Source organism: Ictalurus punctatus, chromosome 20 (genome assembly GCF_001660625.3).
Source record: "Ictalurus punctatus breed USDA103 chromosome 20, Coco_2.0, whole genome shotgun sequence".
NCBI classification, from domain to species: domain Eukaryota; kingdom Metazoa; phylum Chordata; class Actinopteri; order Siluriformes; family Ictaluridae; genus Ictalurus; species Ictalurus punctatus.
The window spans coordinates 3,114,263-3,126,403 of record NC_030435.2 but is presented as its reverse complement, the minus strand read 5'-3'; the positions used below and the strand labels follow the sequence as shown (position 1 = coordinate 3,126,403).

The following is a 12,141-nucleotide window of genomic DNA, read 5'->3' as shown; positions in this document are numbered from 1 at the left end:
AACAGTTGCAAGACATTGGCATCTGTTCTTCAGGATGACTATTTCCATATTTACCCAAGCTTCGTACTATAAAAAGGCTGTGAAGGAGTGTATTTGTTTCATTTCCTGTCTCTGACATGGACGTTAGTAAAACAGAAATGAATCAGGTCATAAATTGTGGAGTGTTTGTCCATCGCTGATAATAACGAAAGCAGACGTCCGAGGAAATTTATCTTAAAGCACCATTGCTTCGTATGTTTATTGGATTGGATTTATATTTCCAATGACGGAAATTACCACGACAAATCCCAAAATGTGCTGTACTTGACAGTCTGGTTGCCTTCCTGGCCATCTAACCGACCCCAAAAGCCCTCTGCGGCCACTGTTTGGGTCTTCGGTAATTGTTGGAAAAAATAACGTAGGTTCCCAGTGGTTCGCTCATCTTCTAGATTCGTAATCCAAAAACATTGCAAATACAAAAGAAAAAAAAAAGAAAAACCAAAGCATGTCCTCTCTGGTAATGAATAATGAAGAAAACCATTACCCTCATGTTTTACTTATCGATAAAGGCTGAGCGCACTTCACCAGAAAGGTCCGATTTCTGTTCGATTAACTCCGCCCTCTTACACCAAGCCACAGAGGTCAAAGTTTGACCGCGGTAAAAGCTGAGATCCTAGCCTCAGGCCGTGTCTCAAGCTCCCTGTAGACGCTCCTAGGCCTTGCTATTCCCAAAATGTTTGTGACCTCCACCCCTTTAATGTAAGACTCAACCCCATCCCAAAGTGCTATGCTACAATGTTAGCGACTCAGCAATTTCAGCACGGGCCGGACGCACTCTCAATCATCATTAGAGGTTCGAGTGGAGTCCTGCTGCCCCGAGCTTGCTGCCAACACGCGTCAAAGTTTCCATGAGGGAAGCCACAAAATCGGGGAGGGAAAGGAAGGGGGTGGTGGTGGTGGGGGGTCACAGGGATCCTCTGTAATTTAAGACCCCGGCTCCATTAGGAGAGAGTACAAGAGGAGAAGATGAAGAGGGAGTCTACAGTGTACAACTTGGAGAGAGCGAGAGAAAGAGAGAGAGAGAGTTCAAGTATTGTCAAGTGTTCCAGACAAAGATATATGATGGTAATTGAGTGCTAAAAAACCCAAGATGTACACTTTGAGATTAAAGCAACGTTCACATTAACAGGTTGAAGTGACTCAAATCGGATTGTTTTGACCCGAGCCACTTTTGTATGCGTTCCTAGATCGGACCCATATCTGTGACTTTTTCTCAGTGCACTTTACCTACTTCACCCATCACTGACGTCATCGTCATCCAGACAATGACATCCAGCTGAGGACAGCGACAGCACTGACTATACTGGACATGTAGCCAAATGAATCAGTTGCTACTCCAGAGGAAACAGGATATGAATCACTTACAGATTCGAATGTGAACCATCAAGATAGACATACCAACAACAACAAAAAATCAGAATTGTACAATGAAGATTACAGTATAAACGTAGCTGATGGGTGGCGGGTATTCAGGAGCACAGCTGGAGTGAATCTGTCGGACGGATTGGTCCCGCTCACATGACTGAAATCGAATCAGTTCCTGATAACCCAAATGAGAGAAAACTTGCACATCCAAAATCATTAACCACCCACTTTGAAAGCTCGAAAATGGTCAAATTGCAGGTAGTGACTTAACTCATGCATGCGTGCACACACACATATAAGGAGTATGATGTCAGTCCTCACACTCCATCTCATCCAGCCTTTTATTGCTTAATTAGTGAAGAAAAATGAGCCTGATGCAAATCTCACGCCCCTGTTTTATTATTATGTTTTTTTTTTCAAATTCTCCCCCAAATGCCATGTGTTTTTTTTTTTTTTTTTTTCTTTCACTTCTTGTGCCATATACATTGTAAACCCACTGTGAATATGAAAGGGACTGACTAAAACTGTTATTGGATGCTGGCCAGTTTGGAGACCGCAGGCTGGATTACGCAAGCGCTAGACACAGCAAAAAAAAAAAAAAAAAAAAAAAAAAAAAAAAAAAAAAAAAGGGAGACAGAGACACTGAGAGGAAGAAAGAAAAAAAAAAAAAAGAAGAAGTATGTTTTTGATTTCAAGTAGCAGTGAAAAATGTTCCCCGTGTCCTCAGTGTTTTGGCTTTAGACCTACCAGCCTTCAACACTCGAGTGGAGAAGAACTTGTTTATTTGGACCCTTTCAGCAAAGAAGCTACCGCGTTTTGGCCTAGGAACGTGCTGAACCCAGCAAGAGTTCAGCTAATGAAAAAGGAGAGCGGCGATGATAACATGTACTTTCGCTCCTGAACATCATGTCCTCTTGTATAGTCGATGCGCTGAGTGGTTTGCTATGCGTTACTCGTATCCAGCTGTTGAGAAGTAGACTAATTTCTTGAGGGCTTACTCGCCAGGAGGTCTAATGAGCCTGGCTTCAGAGCGTTGGTCTGAACCGCCGCACCAGCGTTGTTTATTTCATTTCTCGGCTCGTTTGAAAGGGGAAGGAGAGCAAGCAGATTCCTTCAGAGGATGCAGTTACCACCACACACTTACCGGGACTCCAGCAGCTGACCACAGACGCTTATGCGAGCATTAGAGCGTGCGAGATGGCGGCCCCGATCGAGCTTTTTCTTTCTTTTTTTTTTTTTTTTTTAGAATTTTTTTTTTTTTTTTTTTTTTTATGAGACAAGATCTGGAGGCCCCCTGGCCAATCGATATACATTCCTGCAGCTCACTTAATGCGAGTGTAATCACAGGCCGAATGCATTTGGAGGCACGAGAGCTAAAGTGACCGAAGATGAGGTACAGGTTGAAACGTAGAAAACAAGGTTAGGGTTTTTTTTTTTTTTTAAAAAGTGGAAATCCGGAATACTTTGAGCCGAGTTGCGGGGCAGCTACTAGGTAAAACGATCCAATAACGAGCTTTCATAGTGCATTGAACTGAGCTAACGTTTCAGCTCTATTCGCTTAATACCACCATAGTTCACAACACACAAATAAATATGTCCTTTGGCATTACGGACTTTATACGTGATGAAGTTCTACTCGATATCCGTGAGGTTATTCGGTTTCTTTTGTTTCCTGCCACATAAAAGATAACAGCACGGATCTATCTGACACCGACAGACGATGAACTCTAGCTGGGCGTGAATTGACACGACTTTCAAAATGTCACATCTGACAATGTTTGAAGTCATTAACAGGGTTGATGACAAATAGATGACCTCGGCTCCCTCTGTGTTGTTTATTTATGAGCTGAGGATGTGGAGATGACAGATTTAGTGAAGGCTACGTTCTAACTCAATTTCTGAACAGCCCCTAAATACCCCCCACCCACACAGGCAGACATACACACACAAACGCACACAGACGCACACACACTAAGAGCACAACGGGCACCTCTAAACTTCCTTTCACTTCTTTCACTATTAGTAATAAAAGAATGTTGTTTATGACTAATGCTGGAACCACTTGAATAACCATACAAACTAATATTATGTCTATGGTACATCAATAAGGAATAAAAAGCTCGAAGGCTCTAACAAATTTTGTACACATTATGTTCCTAAAATAAAGAGGTCACTGTTTCAGAATCTATACACATAGCCTGAAGCAGAGATGCAAATAAACAACGCTGTCCTTATGTTCCCATTCTGGTTCAAATGAAATGGTCTGATATTTATTAAAACGCCAGTGACTGCAGGTGACCAGGGGCAGGGGGGCGGGGGGGCAAAGATCCCAGGTAATTATGAGAGAAATAGCGGGAGATCTCAGGGCCAAACATCCAGTGGCCCCCTGAGTGTTGGTGGGCAAGGTGCCAGGGGGCACCCGAAGGCCCCCCAAGCTCCCTTGATGACGCCAACTCAGAGCTGGAGGGCTCCACAGGGAGGCTGAGAGAAAACAAGGGGCCACGAGTCCAATTCTGGAAAAAAAAAAAGAGATGGCCTCAGGAAACCCCTACCCATTGTTTTGCTTCCTTCATTAGAGCTCGTGTCAACAGTCTGGGCTCGCGGCACGTGTGCCTCTGTTTTCACTCGGCCTCTCCCAGCCAGACCCCTGACCCTGGCGTGTTTGGACAGATTGTTTCAAATCCCGCTGTGCTAATTTACTGCTGTCGCGTTAACGGGTGTATTCTTAACTCCCCTATCTACGCACATACACGTGTCTATCCACCTGCACCTGGTGGGGCCCAAATAAACAATGTGTAACAGGTTTTAATATGACCCACTATGGGAATGGTTAAGATTACGGTAAACAACAAACTGGCACATGAACTGACAAGACAAATGAGCCAAAATAGGAGGCAAAGAACACTCTAAAGACTTCAGTACAATCAGAAATGGATTTGTCTAAGCTGGTTTTAAGTTATCGTAGCCTCAGACCCCATCTCAAGTCCCCTACTGAAGCTCTAAACCCTAAACCTAATAAACTTGGGTATTCCAAAAATGTCACTGAATGTAGTAATTCTGTATGACTGTAGCTGTCTGGAACTGTAATCTTGAAGAATAATGCTTTGCTGAACAGAACTGATGATTCTCCTCAAATTGGTGATACAAGAAAGGTTCAGTCAACTTACTGCTCCTAGTAACTCATTGCCGTATAATGGCTGACCCACACTCAGACCCCAACTTCCTATCAAAGCTGTGAAGTAAAGATTTTCACTGTGTTATATGAGTGTACGTGACAACAAAGGCTTTCTTCTACCGCTAGGTAAACCCAAACAGGTTTACCACACCAACGCACCCTTTAGGATTTGCGTAGCTCTGCTCTAGGCTTAAACATTCTGTTCTGTTTACCATGTAGCAAGGGATGTCCCATTATGCAGGCCTTCACGTTTGGTTTAATAACAATGATAAACTTTTAGTATTGTTCCACTTTGAGCAAAAGTATAAGAACAAAAGGGTTGAGAGTATGTAACATTTCAGCCAACTAGATGACAAGCTTGTGATAGAATGATTATGGTTTCGTAACCTACCATCATCCAGATACATTTGGTCGAGCTCCTGCGGTTCTTGTTTGATGGTAACAGGCAGAACAGGGGAGGCGTGATCGTCTGCTAACAGGGTGGGTGAGCTTCCTCCGGGCTGGGTGGAGCCAAAGGTGGCCAGATAAGGGCTTTCAGTTGCAGCCCCGGGCGTTGAGGGATGGGAGTTAGGAGAGGAGGAGGGACTACTGTTGGGGTAGAGGGGGTGGTATGAAGGGCTGCCAAGGTGTGGACTACCCTGAGGGTGATGCATGGCGAGGGAGGTGGGGTCAGGGGAGCTGGGCAGGGCCAGCCCATGGTGGGTGGGAGGATCCTGCATGGATGCCATACCTCCAGGCATGGTGGAGTGTGTAGGGCTGTTGCTCAGGCACTTAGGAAAGGGTACAGGCGAAAGGTCATGGAGCTTAGGGCTAGAGCTGGGGGAAGAGCATAGCATGGGGGTGGGGCGAGACGCACAGGGGGCATAGCTGGCCACCATGCAGGGCTCAGGGTCATCCAAAGGCATCATGGTAGGCAGTCTCTGCTGGCCGAAGTAGGGATTTGCATGTATGGACATCCGGGACTCATAGTCATCAGCCGGCTCTGTCTTTATCATCGGAACTGCAAGAGAAAGGGGGTATGGGCAAAGTGAGCAAGACCGTGGACAAGTAAGTAAGTAACTAAAGGAAAAAACCATAGAAGTGAGTAAGTAGGAAAGATGGCGAGTGTGAAAAGGATACCCTATGAAACAAATCAACTGTTCAGAATGAGAGCTGGAGAACTCTTCTATTTTAACACAGGACACAAAACAGAAAAGAAGAAACAATGAGTCATCAGGGAGAGCTTCACAGCTGGCTCTAATATTAAAATTCTCTTTAGACTGGTCTCCAGCTCTAATGTGCTATTAGAAAGTGTATTGAAAGAGAGCAAGCTGCTGCAGGAGCTTTAGATCCCATGGGCTCCACATTGAATAACCAAATGTTGTCCTGAAGGACAAAAAAAAAAAGCGAAGGAAAATGATTTACTTTTGACTCGGTACTTAGAGCTGGTTGAGTGAGTCCACTCAGCATGTGGTTGCAGAGGCTTAGGAGAAAGAAAACTGAAGTCTACTGAACAGCCACCTCAATACAGATAACCCCTCATTTGTTTCCACAGTACACTGATTCACTTGAATACAGGCAATTATTTCGAATTATCTTGGTTTCAAGGCAGACATATTCCCCATTTCTGTCCGCTCCGTAAACAAAAAATAAGACGAAAAATAATAGTTGAAATGACTGATGAAATGAAAAATGACCGACAACCTTCTGCACCATAAAGCTCCAACCCAGTACCTCAGAATCAAATTATCTTTTTGCGCCACATTGGACCATTTAATGCTACTTATTGGATTGTAAAGTTTTTTTTCTACGATATTGAACACCACGACTTGTGCAATACCGTATCAGATAATATCATAGATACATACATACTTGCGTAGTCGCGAATGTAGAAACAGAGAACCTACACGCACACTAATGTCGACTTGGCCAGACACATCTCTAATGAACCCGAGCAAGTTTCCCGTCTGATTTCAGACTATCTTGTTCCTAGGTTGTTAGTTTTTTAACGAAATGGATCTTTCACACCAACGATCCCCAGCGCACCGTGGATTTACGTCATTGCTGTCTGCTCTAAGTGGCGTGGGAGTGCTGTGGGCGTCCCCGGGCACCCTGCCTGGTGCGAGTCATCTGCTCCCATGATCTCCATCTGTCCCTAAGCACTTCCTCTGGAGACTACACCTACCAGCCCTGGCCTGGCTGTTGTTTGGTGCATCTGGAGTGAGGCTCTTTGCCTTAAGTCACCTTGGGATAAATATGTTCTATTTTATTTATTTATTTATTTATGTATTTTTTTTATGAAGGACTGGTGGACTCAACAGCGTGCAATACACTGCAGACAAAATGCAATGGCCAAATGTCCATGGTGGCCCAAAACAAACAAAAAATAGAGTATCAACTCAATGGGATTTTGGTAATTTTATTAAGAACGTCGGATGGACGGATGGATCGATGGTGGATTTTCGTCCTGCACGTGATATAATGAAAATGGTACATCTGTGATGCAGTCTAATCGAAGCTGATCAATATCCGGTCTTGATACATCCTAGTCTAGGAATAAATGTATTTCAGATCGAATCTGGTCCAAGACCAGCCCTTAATCTCCATTATGGACGACTAGCCCCAGACATATTCTTTCACTGTTCTATCATTTTTACTTGAGAAATCAGCCTCAGCCACAGCCTTACTAATTAAACCTGCACATGACCATCAATGAAGCAGAGGTAAAGATCTATTTTCCTCTCATTATGTTGTATTTCTTCTTCCAGCTAGCTAAGATTTGTTTGAGAATTTTTTTTTTATCCATAGTGTCAGTATCTGTCTCTCTCTTTCAGTGTTATCTCTGTTTTTTTTTTTTATATATATATATCTCCATCTCGCTTCTATTAAAGTCATCATGCCCGAAGTGGATGTTTACAAAGTGTGACTTTTCTCTTGAGTACCGTACAGAGGGACTCCCTTGTAGAGTTACACCCAATGACAGTAACACTGTTGGACAGGAATATTACAGCTTGTAATTCTTATCTTGGCTTGGCTTACTGGTTCTGTGCAATCGCAGTAATTCTTACACAAAAGACAAATGTGATCTTTGATCAGCGCTATATATATATATAATCATTAGTCATTGGGAAATATAATGGAGTGCCAAAATTGGAGTCCAACACCATATGTCTTATACCTCAGTACTGCTGAATGCGCAAATCTGATTGGTCAGTAGAGTTTCTATAACAGCAGCTTGGAGAGTAGTTCTAGTGCAAGGTGTATATCAACGCCCATGTTCAAATGTGTCATTGTTTCTGTAGTAACAACATACACAGTGACTGTATGCATGGCTAATACACATAAAAAAATTTAAAAAAAAGAAAAAGTGCAATTGTTGATATGGTGAATTAATATTTTTCGGAAGGAGTCTCCAGTGTCAATGCTTTGTAACACTTCAAGGTTTCTTTAAGTTTTCCGACAACTCTTCAGGACAGATTTTTTTGGTAATTTTTTTTGGTGTTATTAACTTCAAAAGAGAGCAAAAGAGACGATGGTGAGATTTTTTTTTTTTAGAGCTTTTTGAACTTGTTGTTTCTTGGACATTCCACAACGTTCATTCATTCTTTAATTGTAATCGTTGGAAAAATTGCTTTAGTTTTATGTTCCAATAACAGCATGCCCCTAAGTGTTTTATTCCACATTTATAAAGACAATATACGGTTATGTCACAAACAACCTCGTAGAAAGCTATTCTACGAACCGGATACAATCATTCTGTACCGATGTGAAAAAATCCAAACACTTATTTACTGAAAGTTTCAAGTTTCAGATATATTTCAAGAAACAGTATATTCCTGGGTTATATGTGTTAGACGTGTACAAATTCCTCTTGTGTTTAGATAAATAATATGAAATGAATAAACTGTACAGAATACTAGCTGATGTACCTTTCAGTATACAATGCCTAACCAGAATACTTCTGCAGTCTCACAGTTTTGCAGTTTGAGACAGACGGAAAGGACGAAGGAGTCTCCGTGTGACACAGGTGACTCTTAATTACGTCACGAGGGCCTAGTCGTAATTACAAGCCCCCTGGCAGGAGCAATCTGGTGGCCAATATGGACCAGTTGGTTGTGTCTGTCACCGGCCCAAAACCGTGCCAACTCCTGCCCTGCCAGCGCTAGCTCCAGTTCCACACAATCACGACAAACAGCATGTTCCCTCAAACCTGGCAAACTATCAGTCCCTAAACTTGGACTGCCACTTTTCACGGCTCGTACAGGACAGGATGTCTCGATTTCTGAAGATCGTCAAGGTGAAATCAAGGAGACGTGTCTAAAACTCGTACTTTTCGCGCACGGCGTCTGTAGGAGAAACGTCTGTCCTGCTGTCCTTTGTGAATAGACAAAGTAGACACTGTATGTATGAGACGATCAGTTGGTCTTGGAAAATGGACAGTGTGTGTGTTTGTGGGTGTTATGCCACACACAGAGAGTTGGTTTTATGGTGCTTAGTCATGTTTTGGTTGCTGGACAAAGCCACAACTGGCTGAAACATCTAAAGAGTTACACAACGAGGGGTCAACAAGCTTCCACTGACACGCCATGTGTTTCATTTTAACCCCCCCGTGTTCTGGTCACCGCTTATAGACGTCCCATTGAATTCAGTTCATTTTATAGCTTAAAAAACCTTATTTGAAAATAGCTAATGTATCTTATCTTCTTATTAGTTAGTGTACTTAAAATACTTAAAATATTCATGTGTATATATATATATATATACACACACACAAACCCTTTTCTATGTGTGTATATTTGCAAGTGAGAAGTAAACTTCTATTTATTATTTACTACAAAATTTTAAGATGTTCCCTTTCTATGTTAAATAAAATCCAGGCCATTTCAAGACTAAAAAAAAAAAACCTGCATAGGCTTTTATTTATTTAGTTAGTTTAAATTTAGAGATTAAAAAAAAAAAAAGATTATTCTCTTAAATCTCTACAATTATTCAGAGAATTTTTTATAGTTTTATAAAGTCTAAGATTAACTGTGTATATATATATATATATATATATATATATATATATATATATATATATATATATTTAAATCATGAAGTGTGCTATGCAATAAGAGAACCTTAATGTCTGGAATCTTCAATTTTTCCTAATTTTCTTCCTCTCAAAATGACCATCTCTGTGAATTATATTCTGCTAATAAAAGTTATATTTTCAGCCTTTTTGACTCCTAAAAGTACTTTTTTTCCCCCTTTTTAAAATGTAATTTCTTTTTTTTTTTTTTGTTTCACAAAATTGCTCCAATTACAGTCGCAACTTAAAAGTCATTTTGAAAGGAATAAAACAAAGGCAAAGACACACCACCCTTATAATAAACACCGCCCTTATAATAAACACAACTTGAGCTGAAGAGGCTGCCACTGTTCGGGTTATTAATAGAACTCGATATTGTGAAGGAATCTTTGTTGTGCTTGTAAAAATAAAGGGATTCCGAGAAGCGACAGCTAAAGTGGGCTTTCCTCTGTTCCAGCCCTTTCTGCCTCTGTTTTATGTGGTTAGTGAGAATGTCTCTTTTTTGGAAGAAGCTAACAAGACGCTGCGTCACGACTTTGCACACGAGAGAGTTGTTGGAAGTGCTATTGGAAAAGTGACGCTCACGTCGGGAGTGAGAAAAGGGAGCACGCACACACACACACACAGATACTGATTCAGCCAATTCAAACACACACACACACACACACACACACACACACACACACACATACATTCCTAATACTTCTTTCATGCACAAAAGTGAGAGTTTTACTGCGCGGGATTTATCTGGCCTATATTTCATTTTTATACCATTCTAGACATCTTGGAACATTTTGAAAATAAAATGTATGAAACCCATTTCAAAGAAACTGCCAGCCATTATACCACCTAATAAAAAACATATTTAACTGTAAATGAGGTGAGAAAATATAGTCCTACTTCTATATACAGCAACAAGCAAGAATAGAAGTAATTCATTACACATACACACAAGTGGATGGTAAACGTAGCAGGTAGCATTGAGATTTTTATTTATTTATGAATTTTTTTTAGAAATGGCTGAAAGTGTTAATCCTGATAAATGGCACAAACTGTGAAAAGAAACACAGAGTGTGCTGTTCTGTCCTGCTCATAAATTCACAAGGGGAAATCCCTTAGTAACTCAGGATTGTATCGCTAAGATACGATGCTAACGCTAACCCTCGTGTTATGTAAGTTTGATCTGATTCATGAAGCTGAAAGGATTCTTGAGCTAAACTTTTATTAACTATTACAAAATAAAAGAAAAGAAAAAAACAAATAGAACAGATTTCTGATTTTACCTACATTGAAATTTCACACACATAGCATACGGTACACGCTCAAGAGCGAAAGCTTGCATTCCCTGATAATAAAATGACGTGGGTTCAGTTTTAAAGATATGAATAGGGAAGATATGAGACTGATATTAATATTATTTGGTCCAAAATCTTACTGTGGTCACTTTGCGGTATGGAACGGGTCATGATCGTGCTCCGCATTCCCCTTGCAACACCTTGGAATTAATTTTTTTTTTTTGCAGATAAATTGTAAAATCAGTGTACGCTTTTTTTTTTTAAACGTTCAAAAACTGAGGGTGGAGGTTGCAAACTTTTGCACTCAACCATGCGCTTGAGAAGATGCTTGGGCAGGAAATCCTGTTTGATAGCACACACGCAAAAAAGTCCCGTGAATATTGTACGAATTAGATAAATGTATTTTTACCCACTACCTCGAGCAGGATCTACAGTATGACTGCTAGGCCGAAGTACTTCGACCGTGACTGTGCAACAGTGTCCCTCTTATGAAAAAGTGCCTTGTTTGTTTGGCTTTTTTTCCCACCGTCCTGTCTCTATCCTTTGCTTGTGATTGGTTCATTTTCCCTGAAGGTGTGCACCTGTTCCTTGTCTTCCCTTAATTAGTTTTAATGGACTGATATCCCTATCCATGCCTCGGGATAAAGAACGTCCCGAAGATGCACGAATGAAAAATATACACTCTGTATTTACCTTTCCTCGTCGTGATGTCATATTGTTTGTTCTCGCTGTTAATTCTGAGCCTTGTTTTCTTTTTTTCTGTATTCGTTCCTATATGCTAGTGTTTCCTTGCCTTCCTGTTTTTAATCTTGCCTTGGCTTACAGTTATTAACAGATTGCCTGTTCTGTTTGATACCTTGTCTGCCTGTGATTTAACCTCTGGTTTGACGTTATGATTTTGTCCAGTAAAGCTCGTGCTAAGGTTACCGCGAGGTTGCCGTAATCAGACACGCTTGCGCGGCTGATCGACACCGGAATAGTCCGATAAAAGGATTTCATTGCGTATCCCACTTTGTAGGAAAGTTGGAGTCAAACCACAGACTCTCCTGACTTTCTGCTCAATGCTGACTTACACACTGTATGTCTGTGGAAACTTAGTTATTAGTCATAGCATCGGATAAGACCGCGGTAAACGTTCTGCTCTTATATAGCACGTTTTATTTTTATTTTAAAAACCTTAGCGGTTCTAGAAAGCGCTTTACACTGGTCCTCATCCA

At 41.2% G+C, this 12,141-nt stretch overlaps 1 protein-coding gene across 2 annotated transcripts in view; it reads right to left on the bottom strand.

The window, feature by feature from the left end:
- LOC108280571 (nuclear factor of activated T-cells, cytoplasmic 1) overlaps positions 1-12,141 on the bottom strand; it is a 62,011-nt gene that overhangs the window by 12,732 nt on the left and 37,138 nt on the right. For both annotated transcript variants that reach the window (XM_017495696.3, XM_017495697.3), the window contains exon 9: positions 4,971-5,579. In XM_017495696.3, the coding sequence (XP_017351185.1) occupies positions 4,971-5,579 (609 nt within the window). The remainder of the gene's footprint in view (positions 1-4,970; positions 5,580-12,141) is intronic.